The sequence below is a fragment of the Tachypleus tridentatus genome, chromosome 9 (genome assembly GCF_004210375.1).
Source record: "Tachypleus tridentatus isolate NWPU-2018 chromosome 9, ASM421037v1, whole genome shotgun sequence".
In the NCBI taxonomy this organism is placed as follows: domain Eukaryota; kingdom Metazoa; phylum Arthropoda; class Merostomata; order Xiphosura; family Limulidae; genus Tachypleus; species Tachypleus tridentatus.
The window spans coordinates 44,246,990-44,266,758 of NC_134833.1; the positions used below are offsets into that span (position 1 = coordinate 44,246,990).

General features: G+C 33.9%; 1 protein-coding gene across 1 annotated transcript; it reads right to left on the reverse strand.

Annotated features, from left to right (window-relative positions):
• Positions 1–603: 603 nt before the first annotated feature.
• Positions 604–17,168, reverse strand: LOC143225167 (methionine-R-sulfoxide reductase B1-A-like). Its single transcript, XM_076454113.1, has 4 exons — positions 16,886–17,168; positions 6,696–6,856; positions 3,322–3,433; positions 604–2,143 (listed from the first exon to the last, which is right to left on the reverse strand). Exons 1-4 carry the CDS (start codon positions 16,938–16,940, stop codon positions 2,076–2,078), a joined length of 396 nt encoding a protein of 131 aa, XP_076310228.1. The 5' UTR covers positions 16,941–17,168; the 3' UTR covers positions 604–2,075.
• Between the last annotated feature and the right edge of the window lie 2,601 nt (positions 17,169–19,769).

The window sequence follows — 19,769 nt, forward strand, 5'->3', positions numbered from 1 at the left end:
GCAACACCTTGCACTACTATAAAACGTAAGCAACCTTAACTTCAACAAACAAAGAGTTAAATACAACTTATGAACCACAACCAGTCATTCAATAACTTTTAGCACCAATGAAGTCGTGTGTGCTTCTTTCTATCTAAGATATGTAGTTTTTTAACTGTTTGTTTTCTATTTTGTAATATAATACAGAAACGTCTTAAAACACAGCCAGGCGGCTTTTTTCTCAATGAGACACCAGCCGGATAGTGGCAATACTTTTCCTTGTGGCAGGTGGTAACTGTTGACAGATTATGACAGTCGAAGTTTTGGAAAAAAAAAAAAAAAAGAGATAAAACGGGGCAAATACCTTTAATGGTGTTGAGAGTCAGAGATCCCTTATCTCGCTGATTAAGTATAAGATATAGGACTATATAATATTCATACAATCATTGGACTCCAGCAGTCACTTAACGAATCAACTGATAAGTGTGGTTTGCAAAGGCATACAAGTAAAGTACTATACAAATATGTGTGGGAATCTGTCAAAGTCACCAGTCAGTGTAGAATGGTATAACACTACAATATATTATTCTTTTGCGCAATAAAACAATGAAACCGATACGCTAATTTTCAAAATTAAAACAAATTTACTTAACAATTTAAACATATACAAAAACAAGGTAAATAAAAATAAAACGTGGTGTCTTTTTACGACTTAAAATTGTTCAAGCAATGTACTCCATCTTACGAATAAGATATATAAATAGCTCTTACTTTAATCACTCAGAACTCTGTACTTTTCTCTGAATGACATCATGCAAGCTTTTGTAAGTAAGACAAGTACTTCATGCTTAGAATACAAAAAAAACTCATTAAATGTTTTCAAATTAATATTCTATTAATTAATAGAAACAGTAAAATAGTAATTGTAACCATTACATTTTTTATGATGTGTCCGTGGTATATTTCAAATGTATAAGAAATGTTATGTCTCTAGTAGCGCTTTGCGGGGTTTACATGTTCACAATTATTCATGCTCATATTTTTATATCTAGTGAAATTATCATTTATACCGACATATGGATAAATTCCATGGTAAACACATTGCAAGTAGATATTTGTCGACATGCGTTTACCAGAACTTCAAGTATTTTCCATATTAATATTCATTGACAAATTTAAAAATACTAAACGTAATTTGTTTGTGGTGGGTTTGTTGCACATTTTCTTTATTTAAACTTTCATCTGTTACGTTTATGACACTGTGGTGGGATATTCTTTATCTATGTTACATAACTATTTTATATAATTTGGTGTATTAATTAGTATACCACCTTTCTGAAGTTTTGCGTTAGTTTATTTTAATCAAATGAAGATACTTAGAAATAATAAAACTTGCAGTAATTATTGTAATGGTTCAGTTTTAGGTTGTTCAAAGCCTGCTAACCTTAAGATGAGGCTCACTTGTTAAGTACAACTGTATTTAAAAAAAACTGTAACTTTGAGGCGTGGTTTAAAACCTGAATTTATGCAATTAACTGCTTTATCTGGAGCACGGTTTGTAACCTGGTCTAGTACATTGAACTGGTATATCTAAAAAAACGATCTGTAACCTGATTTGGTGCTATTAACTAGTATATCCGGAGCATGATGTAAAACATGGCTTGATGATACATGTTGAGTATTTTTCGAAGTTATTTGAGTAAACTACTTTGCTGGTGATAATTTAATTATGAATAAGGTTATGTTTGCAAGAATCTTTATCCTCATTAAAGTAAAACAGTAAAAGTCAGTAAAACAAGACAATGAGTATTATATTATTAAATACATCAACCAACGCCAAAAATTGTTAATAAAAATCAATAATTGCGTATGTTTTTCTACTGTTTTTGTATGTTGAATAAATGTATAGTTATTAAAGCCTATATATTGGTATCATGCGTTTTTACGATTAAGTTACAAGCCATGTAAGTTATTCAAATTTACTTCTTTCTTTAAAGTGTTAGATCTTGAAGTTAAAGTGTAAAATATTTAGAAAAGTACAAGGCTTGAAGAATATAAGGGATAATATAAACGAAAAATTAAACATATCTTGAAGATTATAACGGATTTTCTGTTTTATCTTCCTTATCGGACTTCTCTGCAAGTCCCTCAGTTCCATCAGTGCCTAAAAAGTAATTAAGTTATTAAATACATGTTTGTTATGTTTAATTCTACAATGTATTGATAGAAAGTACGCTAAAATATTTGAATTCAGTTTTCCCCCATCTTTTTCCAGTATAAACCGATTTCTTGAAATATCACTTATTAAAAATTCAGGAACGAAAGGTAAGAGCAATATATCAAAATTCTTCCAAAAACTATGCGTAACTGAAATATTTTTGTAACGAATAATTCTCCACAATGGTGCAGGTGTGAAAAACACAACTAATAATATAGTTATTATTCAATACACCACTATTCCTAAGATAGTATAACTGACTGAAATATTTATTGTCCATTTTATATATTTATTGGTAAGCGTTGGTTTTTCTCTCAAAACACAAAGGAGGAACACGGTATTGATTGTATTTTCTCACAAAAATGAAATCACAGGTAAGTTTTGCAATGCGCTCTCATAAGAAGTTTGAGTAATTTGTTTAATAGTAGAAATGAAACCTTGGAGTGTAGTGGGGAAAAATAATCGTTTTTAAATTTTATGCAATCATTTTATTAAATGTTAGATGTAAAATTTTACGATTTAAAAATAATACTGAACCACATAAATAAAAATTGAAGCAAACTTTCAATGCGATGAATCACAAATGACTAAATTTCGTTACATGCTTGCCGATTAACGCATCGTTTCAGTATGGTCTTAAACTTTTGACCAGCTGGTATTTAGGCTAATTTCACAATGTTCACATTTTCCCTATTAAATGCTAAAAGGTTTTTTTTATTTTTATTTCCGTTTTCTTTTTTTTTTGCATATTTCGAAGCTCTACTCAAATAAGTGATTGAGTCTAAAAACATAAAATGCATATTTTTTCTTTATGTTCATTGGCCTTAAGATTTTGGCCAGCAGTGTGTATATATATTTATATTGAGCTTTTGAACTAATTCTTTTGTTGACCTGGCGCTAATTTTTTTTTTTTTTTAATTTTTCTTATCAGTTTTGTATGATGTTAATAAGGTGCACAATAAAGCACGTATACACTTTAAAGCAGTTGTGCTCTCAATCGATGCACCTTTGAGGTTATGGAAGAAGATACTTTAAAAGTTACTTTGTAAGAATAAGAATAAACTAATGTAGTTTATTACTAGCCAATTAGAACGTAGCTGTGATGATAATTCACTTATACCTACTTTTTGGCACAAACTGGAGAGACTCTGAGTAAATTCAAAACCTAGAAACTCCACCTGGTCCATCTTTAAGGAATTCATGTCCAAGTCCATTTCCACACTTACCACACGAAACCTGAAATCAAGACAAGGAGACAAAATGTAACGGTGATAGATATTACATAATACTGAGGTTTTAAAAATTCAATTGGCATGAATACACATGAACTTCTGATATCAATGAGGTTAAATGCTAAGGCAACAGAATTACAAAAGTAAATATATGTATATGTGAAGATGACACAACATGTGTTTATTTTAACATCCAAAGGAACCAGCACTTTTTTAATCTTTGATGATATTTAAAAAACTTTCAGGTAAAAAGACCAGAACAAAATGTGTTACACATGAAAGACAAACAAATAAAACAAAATATGGTTTTTGCAAGCTGATATGTATATTAGTAAAACAGGTATATGCAGAAGTTTTACGCACCAAATCATAGCGATATAGAGTCAATTATATTTAACCTCTATTTATAAGTCTCATATAAACAATAAAACAAAATAATAGTCAAGTTAAAAGCAAGAAGTTTTAAAGTCCACAATTCCCACGTCTAAACTACCGTTAACAACATGCAGATATTATTGGGAAGGTAGTCATTCCTAAAGAAACAATAAAAGTAAAATACTTTACTACAACTGAGTATCTGGAAGCATTAAGTAAAGCTCCTGAAACTGATATTCCAGCTCTTATAATGCCCATATACAGTCATGTGAAAAAGTTAGGACACTCTATGAAAGCCTGTGTATTTTTGTAACATTTTTGGATACACAAATATTTAATCTCAATTTTAACAATACTGAGAGATTATAGGAATATAACTAAACAAATAAAACTGAAGAAAAGACTGTGCAAGATCTTCTGTAAATGTAATTCTACAAAAATGCATATTCTAACTCAGGAAAAAGTTAGGGCACCCTACCCCCTAATAGCTAGTGTTACCCCCTTTGGCTGAAATAACTTCTTGTAGCCATCTACCAGTCTCTAACATCGGTCTGAAGAAAGTTTGCCCCACTCCTCAATGCAGAATTCTTTCAGCTGTGAGATGTTTGAGGGGTTTCTTGCATGTACAGCCCGTTTCAAGTCACCCCACAGCATCTCAATGGGATTAAGATCTGGGCTTTGACTCGGCCATTCCAGGACTATCCATTTCGTAGTTTTCAGCCAGTCCTTGGTGGATTTACTGATATGTTTTGGGTCATTGTCGTGTTGCAGGGTCCAGTTCCGCTTCAGCTTTGGTTTTCTTATAGATGATCTCACATGTTCCTCAAGCACCCTCTAATACACAGTAGAATTCATGGTGGATTCTATGATTGTGAGCTGTCCAGATCCTGCTGCAGCAAAGCAGCCCCAAACCATGACACTTCCACCTCCATGCTTCACAGTTGGTATGAGGTTCTTTTCCTGGATTGCTGTATTTGGTTTATGCCAAACATGTCCTCTGTTCTGGTGTCCAAATAATTCAAATTTGGACTAATTTGTCCAAAGAACATTATTCCAGAAGTCCTGGTCTTTGTCTACATTCTCTCTGACAAACTTCAGTCTGGCCTTGATGTTTCTCTTGGAAAGCAAAGGTTTCCTCCTTGCACACCTCCCATGGAAGTAAAACTTGTGCAGTCTCTTTCTGATTGTAGAGGCATGCACTTTCACATCAACAGTAGCCAGAGCCTGCTGTAGGTCCCGTGATGACATGTTAGTGTGTTTGGAGACCTCTTTTAGCATCTTGCGGTCTGCTCTTAGGATGAACTTGCTTGGATGACCAGACCTGAGCATGTTGGCAGTTGTTTTGAAAACCCACCACTTGTTGACTATTTTCTGGACAGTAGAATGGCTGATTTCAAAATCTTTTGGGATCTTTTTTAAATCCCTTACCAGACTCATAAGCTGCTACAATTTTCATTCTAAAGGACTCAGACAGCTCTTTGCTCTCACCATGGTGCTCATTCTCACTTCAACAGTCAGGAGCACACCAAACTAAATGCCTGAGGTTTAAACAGGGCAAGCCTCATTCAAAATGCTGAGTAACGATCTTCTAATCATGTGCACCTGGTGTGATACACCTATGTGTGAGTTGAGCTATTTTAAGTGGGAATAAATGTGGGGGTGTCCTAACTTTTTCCTCAGTTAGAATATGCATTTTTGTAGAATTACATGTACAAAAGATCTCGAAAAGTCTTTTCTTCAGTTTTAATTGTTTAGTTATATTCCTATAATCTATCAGTATTGTTAAAATTGAGATTAAATATCTATATATCCAAAAATGTTACAAAAATACACAGACTTTCATAGGGTGTTCTAACTTTTTCACCTGACTGTACGTCTTCGAAAAGCGTAGTGACACTTCAAACGACTAAGTCAATCATATCGTTACTATTAGAAAATTTGAACACGGAGTTTTATCTACAAATTCCAAACAGTGGCAAAAACTATTGTTCTTAAGCACAAAGCTACACAAAGGGTATTGAAACCAGATTTTTGGGAGTTTACGTCTGCAGACATGTCGCAGTGTCACGGGGAATGGCAATTCCAAACAGTCCAATAAAAAACTCACTCACCCATCCACTTTGATCAGTATACTGTCAAATTGCATGTTTATCTGAAGGAATTTGGTTTCGTTTGTTAAGCCACCGTGGAGCATTTTAATATAGTTTTATGTTTATCATTTTGTTTCATTAAGGGCAGTTGTTTTTCCACAATTGGCTACAGATGTTTATTGATAATTTTGAGGTGGGTTTGACACACACATCTGCATTTAGTTTTATCTCTTTGGCTTATTCTTCTATTTTATACGTGAGACTTGCTAATATATATTAAATATGATAGACGTTGTTTCCCTTCTGGTATGAGAGTCCTTTTCTTCAGATACCTCTCTTACTTAGATACATTTTACCTTTACCCGTTATATTGAGTCGGTAGCAAAGTTTTACTTGTCTATCTTCTTTGTGCTTACGTACGACGACATTTGTTTTTGGCATGTTGTTGAAAGAAGATATAATTCAAGTTTTCATTTACTTTCTTATTATATAACATCTTTTTCCAGAGAAACTTCATTTTAGTTAAATGTCTCAAACATTATAATATCACGGAACTTGTTACTTGATTAAATCAATATAAAAATATCATTATTTACCAATCGGAAAAAACAACATAGTAATGGAACTTAATAATAGTTTTAATCGTAAAATGTGTATCAGTAAACAAATCTGTACATTTTGCAACTCAACTTGTTTTACTGTCTTGTTAATTCAAACCTAGTAGTAACGTGTTACTCATGATTCATTAATTATTTCAAATCAGAATAACGGGACTTAAGAACAATATGGAGTTATAAATACTTTTAAAGCTCTTCTGATGAGTTTATCGGGAGCCCAGTCAGTTTTCTTAGAAACACTGTCTTTGTGGATAGTTTCAGAGAATGCTGGCCATGCAGAACTGTGAGCAAACTTCTTTCTACTGGAAAAAAGCTCGTTCCCACACTTAGAGCAAACATATATTCCTAGATAGAATAAAACCGATTTTAATGTTTTTTTCTGAAAATATTACTGTAAAAACAGGGCAAAAAAACGACTAAAACAGCATAGATCTGTAACATTAAAAAACTGTAATTTGGTTTGGTTTGTTCTGAATTTTGCGCAAAGCTACTCGAGGGCTATGTGCGCTAAGCGACCCTAATTTAACAGTGTAAGACCAGATAGAGGAAAAGCAGCTAGTCATCGCCACCCACCGCTAACTCTTGGGCTACGCTTTTACCAACGAATAGTGGGCTTGACCGTCACATTATAACGCCTCCACGACTGAAAGAGCGAACATGTTTGGTGTGAGGGGGAATCGAACCCGTGACCCTCAGGTTTACGAGTCGAGTGAATTGTAATTTCATTTTCTTTTTTCTACATAAAAAAGCGTAAATATTGTTAATTATACAATAGGTTATCAAGATCATAAAGTTATAAGCATATCGCGTTCAGATAAAACAAAGCATTATTCATAAAATATCGCGTTATAAGCCTTCAAACCTACAGCCGAGTCACTGATGGGAGGAGCGATTCTCATGCTAATGATAAAATATTTTTTCATCTTATAGTTTTGTGTTTCATTTGTATAACTTCAAGAACATCCCAAATTAATATCAAAATTTTTCCATATAACTTTATACCTTATTTTATCTAACTAACACTAACTGTAGCGAAATCATCATATACAGCGAAATAAAAACTGTTCAAAACATCTTAAATAAAATAAATAAGAATTTTACTAGAATGACTGCAAACTGTGACAGGCGATTACCATTGTTTATCATAACAGACCCAGTTGCAAACCTTTTCTCTTCTGCTTTATTTTAGTTTATTGTTTTAAAGCGTGCACTATACCCCAACAAACCTATCACTTAACCACTAAGAACTAAATAAATTGGATATTTAACTTTCATAAAACAAACTTTGTGAGAAAGTAAATTTCAACAGTAATGTTGTCAATTTTATTTTCTCTCTAAATAACGTTGAAGTGTTTTTTTTTTAATTATTCATTCATTAAAAGGTACGAATAGTTTCTTTTAAATTATAAATTTTAATTTTGCAATGTTTTCATCTACGAATTATCATTGAACGCTATTAGTTCAATTTTTGGTTATTTTAATAAATTAAGGTTTAATATGAAATTTATTCACTTTACACATTATAGTATTGTTATTAACACTAGAAAGTTTATCTTTAATTAAGAAGTGATCTGATTCAAATTATTTTTTTAGTTGTTTTCTCAAACCATTACCAATACATTTATAGCTGACATATTTAATTAAGCCACAACGTAAGCCTGAATGTGCGGTAAGTTTTATATTTTTTTTAATAATTCCATTATACGCTACCTTTTGCATTTATGGAAGATATCCATTTGAAACTATACACTTTGTTGCAAAATGAAAAGAACATTTTTTAAAATTACGTTGTTATACGAGGGTTGAAACTGTTACCTTTTTGTTCAATAACTTCACTGTATTTCAATTATATAATGTGTGTGTTAATCGCATACTTTTACTCTTACATCAAATAGCAGTCTGCAGTAACTGAATCTGCCTTTGTAAACTTTGACGAGAAAGTGAGAATTATGTAAGACTCCAGGAATAAATGTTCTAATAAAGTTTTGTGCATACTTTTTAACTTGTGTTTAATATAATATTTTAAAAGAAGTGGATTGTGCGCTGTCCATTTATTGTTAAAATTTGCCATCAACAAATCACAGCCACCTAATGTAAAGAATCGTTACCCTCAAAAACTGACAATAGCAAGCCTGCCAGGATTATATAGTGGTAAACGGTAACAAAAGATGATGTGAATAATAATAAACGTAGACCTATATATACACACACACACACACACACCATTGTAATGGTGGCGAAAATAGTGTAGAAATTACATTCACGCTATATAATCATATCTACTGGTTTTGATAAATGGACAGAGGTGAGCGACTTTAGCGAAAAAATAGAAATCTACTAGAGTTTGTTAAACAACAACAAGAATTAAAAAAAAGAATCTCACACATAGAGAAGAGAGGAAGAAAGACTAAAAGAAGAAATACAACAAAAGGGGATAAAGGAGAGACTGGAAATAGAGAGAATAAGAGCACAAAAAGTTCACCCAACAGAAAGAGGAATGCCCCAGGAATGACAAAGGAAACAGGGCCAGCCAACCAAAACTTCCCAAATTTATGAACAGAAAGCGACAAGAATGCTTTCCTAGAGAGATATGAAAGAACAGGTCAATGTCAGGACAGCGATACAAATGGCTGGGCAGTCTGTATTAGTCTGCTACTCACAGAGAAATACATACTCGACATACTTGACTAGGGTCAAGCTCGACCCTAGAAAAACTGTATTTCAGTTTGTGGCATGTCTACAGAGATACTTGACAAAATGGACTGACATGATCAAGTATGCAAATAGTTTGAAAGACTGACAGATCTACTGTTAGGTGACCAGTTTATGATGATGTGCTCAACTGACAGGTCATTGTTCCTACAAGAGAGAGCACCAAATGATGTGGACAAAATGATCAAGCTAGCAGAACAGTATATGGAAACCCATAAATGTAGTATAATTGGTAGATCCAGAAATAATAAGTTAAAGACCAAACCAGGAGTGGCTAACCAGAAGCAGGATGCCACCAAAGGTGACAAGAACGTAAGAAACAAAAGGGAGAAGAGATGCTGTGCTTATTACAAAATGGAGAATATTTGAATAAGTGCAAGTCTGTTACCAATAAGCAACAGCAGTTGGAGCTACAAATAAAAATGATGTTGGCAAAAAACAAGAAAAGAGTGACTGTCGTTATGGATGCTGCTGCCAGAAGAAACATAATAGAGTTAAGATGTCAATTTAGTCAAAATAAGGCAGTGCTATCTCTATGATTAAACAGTGCATGGCAGATGTACAGCTCACGTTAACAAACAAACCAACAGTTCCAGTTCTGACTGGAGAATGTGCCAAACATTTACAAATGCCAATAAAATCACAAAATGCCAGTAGATGAAGGCTATGTCTAGGGATAAAAATGCAGGTTCTATGAGACACTGGGGCAGTAGTAGATGATAGGCAAGACACGTCTTTGTGAGCTGATTGATGGGACAGTGAGAAAGTTCCTCATAGCAAGAATAAAGGTAACACCATACTACGTGGTATACCTGTAGCTATGTGTATGAAAGCACACATTTATGACTTGCTACCTATAAATACACTAGTCAGTAGAAGTTTGGAGGAAGCATACAGAAAGAAAAGTGATGAAACATCTACAGTAAGTACAAGTGTTCAAGAGATGAAGAGAAAACAAGAAATCAAGCAATTTCAAGTCTAAAAGGAAGATCCCGAATGAAGGTCTGCATGAACTGAAAGAAGCACAGAAGAAAGATCTTTCACTGCAGAAACTCTGGGATGCCAAGAAGAAAGTGGCACAAAATCAGAGAAAAAGGAATTTAAAGAATAGAGAACTAAAAGAGAGTGCTGTTCTAGTATCGACAGAACACTAGCTGGCTCATGAATCAATTGTGGGAAGAAACCTAGAAACAAATAAAATGACAGACAGAATCACCAAAAACTTATATTGATCAAGGGTCATCGGAGATGTGACCAGATTGGGCAGGTAATGTGGCATCTGTAAAGGACAATACCTAGAGGGAAAGTAGACAAGACTCCACTTCAAGATGGTAAAAAAAGCTCTCCTGTGTGACAAATGGACTCAGCTTACCTCTAAACCGATGCAAAAGGTATGCAGACTCATCAGGATTATACAACTTTTTACCGTCCTTAAATCCCCAGATTTAAGGGAATTTGTGAAAAAAAGTCAATAGCGTTAAAGAGCATGTTGCACACGTGAGATCACGTGATTGAAACAGGCGCCTACAGGCAATATTATGTGCTTACTGAGAATTCCCATAAGTGCAAGATTTCCCCCCTTTTAATTGCTATACAAAAGAGCAGTACGAAGTTCCATACAGGTATTGAAAAAGATGTGGATAGGAGGAGAGTCAGAAGTGAGGAACATAATAATATGGGTTAGACCTCAAAAGCCGACTGAAGGAGACATGACTATTCTTTCAGAAGTGTTTGTATTTAACACAAGGCAGTAAGGAGCACTTCTATTACAAGAAGGCCAGAGTTCAATGTTTCAAGGTTGGACAGAAGATAAAAACAAACTCGTCCTGCAGTGGAAAGAACCTTTTGACGTGCAGAAAGTGGTCAACAGAATTGACTATAAGGTGAAAGTCGATGTGAAGACCAAGATCTACTATGCCAATCTGTTTAAGAACTACCTCAAGAGAGGACATAGTGGATGCAGCTGCTGAGGCACAGATGGATATTGTAGGTGTGGCTGTCATAGTTGCAGAACCATAATATGGTGACTTTGTCACAGAAGATGAAACATATTATACTTAAAACAGCTAGATGGAAATAAGACACCGTGGTCGTCAGCACAAATGAAGAACTGTTACTCGGACTTTCTCAGTTTCTGTCATTGCTTTAAGAGAGTATTGCTATATCATAACGTCTCGTAGTTTGTAGAAAGTACTAGCCTTAGTTGGGCAATATCTATATACAAGGGACCAAGTTAGTGTAAGAAAAGTTAAGTTAGTGAAATCGAAAGTAAAAATTAAATTATACTATGCTTCAGTTTAATTGTGTTGGGTGACTTCTAAAGTGAGTTTCACAATTCGTAATGCAATAACAAAAATAGAGAATAATAATTTGTCTTGCATAAAAAGTGTTCTAAAGTAACGGAACTTACTGTGTGGAGTTTGACAAAAAGAAGATAATTATCTAAAACTCAAGGTACAACTGTGGTAACCAACAAATATAGTAGCGAATTTAAAATAAATGTCACAACCATGTATTGTAACAACATAGTAGATGAGAATAATTTGTTTTGAAGTAATTAAACCCACTTGTGTGAACTTTTTGATAAAAATGAAAAAAGAGAATTATTTAAAGCACTGGATAGAAATGTTATGAAGTTTTATACATACTTTTAACTCGTTTTTAATATATTATTTTACAACAAGGAGACTGTATGCTATTTATTGTTGAAATTTATCTTCAACAAGTCACAACCACCTACTGTAAAGAAACCTACCCATATGAAAACCTGACAATTATAAATGCTGCTTTGAAGAATTAAAAAGCACCTGAGCTCTGCAAGCTGAAACTTAATTATAACACTTGACTTGCGTTGACTGAAACTATATTAGGAACACTTGACCTGCCTAGACTGAAATTTATTACAAGCACATGATCCACATGAACTAGAACATAATTATAGGCATCCGACTTCTCTAGGCTTATAGTTTATTCGAAACACTTGGCCTACGTACTAGGTATTAAAATACATGATCTTGTTCCACCTAAAATAGTCTAGAAGAAAATTCTAATTTAGCCATTACTATTCCTGCTGATTTATCACTGACTAACACGTAAAATTCCTTCTTTAAGGAAGATCTCAATTTCGCTTGAACTAGAAATTCTATTGACCTATTCCCCATTTGAGAGGAGATGGAGAAATGTTACCGTAAGGTAAGACTACAGGCTCAATTTTGAACCAGCGCCTTCTACAAACACATTTTGAGTCTTTACATTATATAAATCCTTAGCGTGAAAAATCTGATCTCGATATCAATGACAAACAACCTATAGTTCTGGATCAATAACCCTATATATATAGTCAGCATAGAAATGACTATAGTTTCTATAGTTCATAATATATATATATATATATATATATATACCAGGTAAGTACTTCTCACAGTATTGGTAAACGTTTAATTTCTAATATGATGCCTATTACATATCAGTACCAACATCTTTAACATACTAGATCATCTCCAAATTAACAACACCATTTCGATTTCAATAAATACAACACAACAAAATCAGTGTGGGCTGATGCTCTTGGAACCTTCAGTAGTCTTGAGCATTTTTATAAAACTGACAAAAATATAGAAAAAAATTATTATGTAAACTTAAACTCAATATTATAACCCTTGATTAACACAAAATCTTACTAACACCTTCTAAAAGGTAATAAATACTTAAATCTCCTGATAAAGGAGGTGCTATTGTGGTACAGCTCAAATATCTACATCTTGTTGAAGCCACAAAACAACATACTGATGTTAAATTTTACTGTCCCTCAATAAGTGATCCGACTTCATCATTTGACCTGAACATTAAAATTATCGTTAACGATTTGGTTCACACAAGTAATATTCTAGTGGATGCTACTAATCTAATTGTTAGTAATTCGAAAACTCCAGAATTTTAATTTATCCATAAAATTCGTAAACCAATAAAGCCTGATCATCCAATTATTTCTGCTTGTAACTGCCACAGTGAATTAATTACGACTTTCCCTGATAAGAACGTTAAGTTCATTTTTTCATCTATCTCCAGGAGTAAGCCGGGAACTTCACAGGTGGAAGTGACGCCATGCAAAGACACACGAAGATGGAAGCTGAGGAAAAGAGAGGGGGTGATGTTATCATAGATGACGATGCCATATTTCAGTTTATGCCATTAGAGTGTGTGTCCTTATTGATGCATTAGTAACCCAATGTGAAAGGCAGCCATGATGCCAAAGTTGCCATCAGAGGGCATGTCGTAAAGGGCGCGTTGCTAGCCGTAAGTACTCATACTATGAATGTTTTATCATGTCGATTTGGCCCGGCATGGCCAGGTGGTTAAGGCACTCGACTCATAATACTAGTGTCGCGGGTTCGAATCCCCGTCACACCAAACATGCTCGCCCTTTCAGCCGTGAGGGCATAATAATGTGAAGGCTAATCCCACTCTTCATTGGTAAAAGGGTAGCCCAAGAGTTAGTGGTGGGTGCTGATGACTAGCTGCCTTCCCTCTAGTCTTACACTGCTAAATTAGGGACAGCTAGCGCTGGTAGTACTTGAGTAGCTTTGTGCGAATTTCAATACAAATCAAACAAACCAATCATGTCGATAACCAATTAAATCTTCCTAAATTTATGCTGATTCATTTATAATTAGTTTATTACATTAATTATAATTAATTCGTTATAAAACACTAATTCACCATGTAAATACATTTCCTGTTCTAAACGGACAATATCTTAATCAAGTGATTAAAGATTTTCATTGATATAATAAAATCTCAAAAACAACATTTAAAGTACCATGATAACAATGATAGGCCCAGCATGGCCAGGTGGGTTAAGGTATTCGACTCGTAATCTGAAGGTCGCGGGTTCGAATCCCCGTCGCACCAAACATGCTCGCCCTTTCAGCTGTGGAGGCATAATAATGTGACGGCCAATCCCACTCTTCATTGGTAAAAGAGTAACCTAAGAATTAGCGATAGGTGGTGATGACTAGCTGCCTTCCCTCTAGTCTTACACTGCAAAATTAGGGACGGCTAGCGCAGATAGCCCTCATGTAACTTTGCGCGAAATTAAAAGAAAGCAAGCCAAAACAATTATATACATTTTTACAACGCACAATGTAAACTATATGGAACTATGGTAACTGTGGTAACACTATTTACCTATGGAAACACTATCTGACTTTATAAAACACACGTAATGCAGTTAAGTATATAACTGAAAACTATAAACATAAATTGAAATAAGTTGGAATCTGTACACATACTATGTAAGTATAATAGTAATGTCCCCCTTAGAACCATGGTAACACGATCTGCCTATAGTAACAGGCTCTCTGGTATCACGCTGTGATGTCATCTTTTTTACTAAGACAGCTGCACTTTGTGCTACTTCGTGGAACTACGTCATCATTTCCCTCTGGTGTCTATTAAGCAACAGTTTTGTAAATCTCAGGTATCAGCATCCTTTGATTTTCGCTTACTACATTTGCAAATGTCCACTGTATTGTCTATCTGCCAAAAAACAAAAAATAGTTCCTTTTTGGTGGCAGTCTACAACCGATGGCTTGTTGCTTATTATCCTGCGCTCAGCAGTTAGCTGGGCTATTCTGCAGCTCTTATCCCACCATCCTTGACCCTCCTTCATACCTGTTAAAGATTGCCGTCCAATTTGTTAATCAAATAGCATATTTTTATGGCTTTCACCAGCCAATAGTACTACATCCCGGCTATAAGATCTCGATAACACTGGAGAAGTTTCCCAATATTTCATTGGTCATCTTCGTGGCATTTAGATAAGCCTATCATCTCAACTACTAGAGAATTAATTCCTACTGATGGAGGTTGTCCCTGTTGAAATATCTTCCATACCTCTCATGGGTGGCTTTCAGCAGGGCTGGAGTTGAAGTACTCTGGTTTGCAAATACTTTGTGGTTCTGTTCAGACAGCTCCTCTTCGTCTCAGACACCACTGGTTGTATCCCACCCCAAAGATCCTTGGATAATAAGGTTTCCAAGATGCTTGGGCTTAACCTCAGAAAGATAGATTCATAAAGCCTTCTAGGTACTCCCCCCCCCACACATATATATATATATATATCACTCTCCATCTTGACTCCTCAGTTGCAGAGTACTTGTCGAGAAAAGCTTATTTCAGCATAGCAAATCAACCTACTTTTTTGCAAACCGATTGCCTTAGCACCAGACTCATTTACTCAAAGTTAAATTTAAAAATTTTTGTTTCGAGTGAACCATATTCCAATTCTAGCTCATCTGTAACTGACAGAGACAAACACAGAATTACATACAACTGTACCACTAACAAAGCTAAGCAAGAAAGTCGGTTAGGTGCCAAATACTGTGCTCATATGTTGGATGCACTAAAACAATGCAAGTTGAAAAGCTTATTTAAACAACTATTGCATCGAAACTGAAAACTCTGAAAACCACAGTAATTTTGAACGAAGAAAGTTGCAGTAATGTACGCTAAAAGTGTTAATTGAGGTCGTTTCTGCCCTGCAACATATTTAATGCAAAAACAGACACAACAATTTCAATTTTCGTGTGTTGGTCATAAATATAACCTCTACAAAATAATAAACTATTCGAGTTGGAAAAGTTTATGAAATGTAGAAAATTGTTGTTACATTTATTTAACAATTACTTTATTAGTTTTGTTTGTTTATATTAATGCAATGCTACACAATAAGTCAGTGGAATCTACACTTACATCGTAGTATTATATATCTGTAAATTTACTACTGACCCACTGGGGGACTAATTAATCCTGTCATGAAAAGTTCTTGTTCGAAATTGTACAGAAATCTATTGTTTTTAACCAAGTACTTTAAGGAAAATTATAATGAGGTTCTTTGAATTATTTACCTTAGTAAATAAACATATTTATATCATACGATATAACAATAATAAGCATCACTTTATAAGATATATATATATATATATATATATATCACTTACTTCCCAAACCCACGACGCTTCATATTCTTTAATTGAATGAAAATATATTTATAATCTTTGTAAACCTGAATATGACCTAAGAAGGTTGAAACGTTGCTCTATACTTTATTTTAATTAAAGCTCTAATACCCATACCAGCCGTTTTGAGAATACATCAAAACTGTAAGCATTGCTCAGTATATCTTATTGCTGTTTTCTTACTTTCAAATAACAAGAACAAAAAGCAGAAAGGCGTTTTTGGGTTCATGCAAAGCACCTAACTATACAGAGTATAACTAAAGATCATACAGTCAGATTGCAAGGTTTCGTTACTTCTTGCGGAAACAACACGAATTACAATCTATCGAGAAGTATTTGTCGTATTTATTATATACGGTTACATATTTACGTTAAAGCATATAAAAAGTTTCACAATCCTCTATGAAGTCTAATCATTAATATACGAGTGTTATTTCGCTCCTAATGATTATAATGAGTGGTAACAACTTACAAATCTAGTGCAATCAAGAATGCAAAGACACAATTATATTCTGTATAACATGAAACGTTTCGTTAAGCTTCAGTAGAAATGAACGGTTAGAAAGGAATATCAACATAATACACTATTAATTTGAAAGCCAAAACTTAAAAAAAATTGAAGTCAAGCGAGCACTGAACTTACCAGAAATAAAATTATCACGATATTTTTCTTTTGACTCCAGTGTACAAAATGCCATGTTGAACGAAAAGAACTATCGACTTTTACGTAATCAAGAACCTACCCAGTCGTTAAGTGTCTCTCTGTTATGCACGTAAAAATACATACGTCTGCTTAAATCACATAGATTATTGTCATGCGATGCACGTAATCACTTTATACCGTCGTTCCATTAAAAGACATTGGAAAACGTGCATGACTACTAACAAATAACGCAATACAAGACACAGGTAAAAGTCATGTACTAGATATGCGTGACAAGTATTGTAGCAATGCAAATTAGCTACTATGGTGTACCTGTACTTTCGCCTGAAGTAAAGAATGTTTCTCATTTCGCTTGAGGGCATGCAGAGAATCTTGTAAAGATATAAAAGACAATTACGCGTAAATAGGTTTTTATGTACCCAAAGTGAGAACTAATGGTCCAACACATATTTAGTGCCACATGTACAATATTTGACACATGAAGTAAAAATAAACTTCTAGGATGTAAAAAACAAAACAACAACAACAAAAGCTTCTAAGTTAAACAGAAGTTCCAGCACTCAGAGTTAAAATTAGAGGAAAATTTTAAGGTTAACTAACTTGTAAATACATTGCAGGACGTGATTAAAGTTGACGGTCATGTGATCACACGGTAATTATTGAGCGTGCATGATTTAATGTATAACATTATTCCAGAAAGAAGAATAGGCTAGTAAATATGCTAAATAAAGAGAATTTTCTTTGGCACTCGTAGAAGACTTTAAAATATCCTGAAAATGGTCAAACTTGTGAATTTTCGTTTTTATGTAACTCGGTTTCTTGGAAATCATAATTCAGGAGGTTTACACATAACGTGCATGGTATGCGATTTTGTTTTATACCTTAGTATACAAATAAATATTAACATTTTTCGACTGCTTTAGCCATTAAGTTATTTTTAGAGCTCGATTTAGCACTATTGTAACAGCATATTATTTACAGAATAAATCTAAAATAACAGATCTATGCAAAATAGAATCTGTAAATAGTAGAGGATTGTAGATTTAATCAACAAAACTAGACATGTTTTTTTATTGTATGGTATTCTTAGATGATTCCCTCGTATCTCCATCGCAAAAGACATGCTCACCCTTTCAGCCGTGGGGGAGTTATAAGTGACGGTTATCCCACTATTCCAAAAACAAACAAACAAACAATCAACTATTAAAGAGTGCTATTTGTTATTCAGTTCTGAGGCATCACAATCATGTTGGGTGGTTTGATTTTCACTCATTACTTAAAAGAGTTGTCTTGTAGCATGAGAAGATGAGAAATCAAATGTTAATACTTTGTATTGTGTAGATTTCTTCTTTTACTTAAAAGTAGATACTTCTTACAAATACAGACATTGCTTCCCTGTTACGACTACATTTCTAAGTCGAATGTCAAACAAGTAAAGTATGAAGTGTTTCTTTAAAACCCTTTTCAAAAAACTTATGCATTGTTTTAGCATTGGTATGTTTCCCGGACTTAAAATGTTCGTTGAGCATCCCTGTGCTACCAATTATTTTTATGAAGTTTGGTAAATAAAAATGTTATGAAAACATCATGCGTTCTGAATAATTTTTTCAACAATTCTTGGATATACTTATAAAGTGCTCCTTTAATGGATGTTTAAAATAAAACCATTTATATTTCTCTTCCCATTTCTACTGGTATTTAACCAAGGTCTATGAAGAAGATGAGAAAGTTATCCAGAGATTCAGCATCAGCCCCACTACTCATTACCTGTTATCTAGGTTTCTTTGACACAAACTGTAGAATAGATTTCTGTGACATACCTTATCAGAGAAAAGATCAACTCACAAAGTTTAAACACAACGTTAAATAACAAAAAATAGCCTTGCAACATAAAATCACTACCATACAAATAGTTTTCAACAAGCTTACAAAGCATGAGTTGCTTTTCTAGAAACTTCCACCCGTCTAATAGTGCCTAAACACTTCGAGAAATTTGAAGATTGTTCGATAAAAAGATTCTCTTCACAAAACTTATACAGTTTAACTCTAATTCTGGAGTATTTGATACAAATCCCTTCATCTCGTGATACACATCGGCTGGTCGTCAAGGTCAAAGACGTCTTTCTTCTAGAAATACCGGAATTCTGCGTTATTCTGATTTGTACGATCCTTGGATCTAGGTGTTCGATGATAAAATAGAAAATCATTACTATTTCGTTCGACTGTTAATGTTTCTATGTTTAAAAAGATCTGTAAAAAAAAATAATTAAAATATTTATGAAACATTTTTTTGCACATGGGAAATTCCCTTCGCACTCCTTTGAATTAAACGCTCTTCATCGAGTCCTTGGTTTTTATTATCATATTACCAATGATCCATGGAACATTTTTCCATTGTCTGCCTTTAGTAAAACTGAGGTGACCTTCGGATGGAACGTGACAATATAATAATTTCACATTTGACCCATATTCTAGGTAAAGTGAAATTAAAACAAAAGTTATATTAGTTTTAGAATAGAGTGGAATGTGTAGTTTCACATATTCGTGGCTAACAAACGTATATAATGCATGATAAAGAAAGAACTACTTGCAGTTGTAGGCTTCACAAAGTATTGTAAACACTACTTCTATAATAGGAGTTTCACCATCTGAGTTGGCCTTACCTTGGTGAAATGGATAATGAAGTTTGAAATTCTAGAAAGGATGATAACACGTTGGATGAAAGTGTTGGAAACATTTGATTTTATTTAAGTGCAAAATTCCATGATTCCAAACTTAAAATGCAGATAACTTGTCTAATTGCATGATTAGACGCTAAATATTTAAACAATCTCTGCCATGGTAATGTCAGTCCACTTAGTAG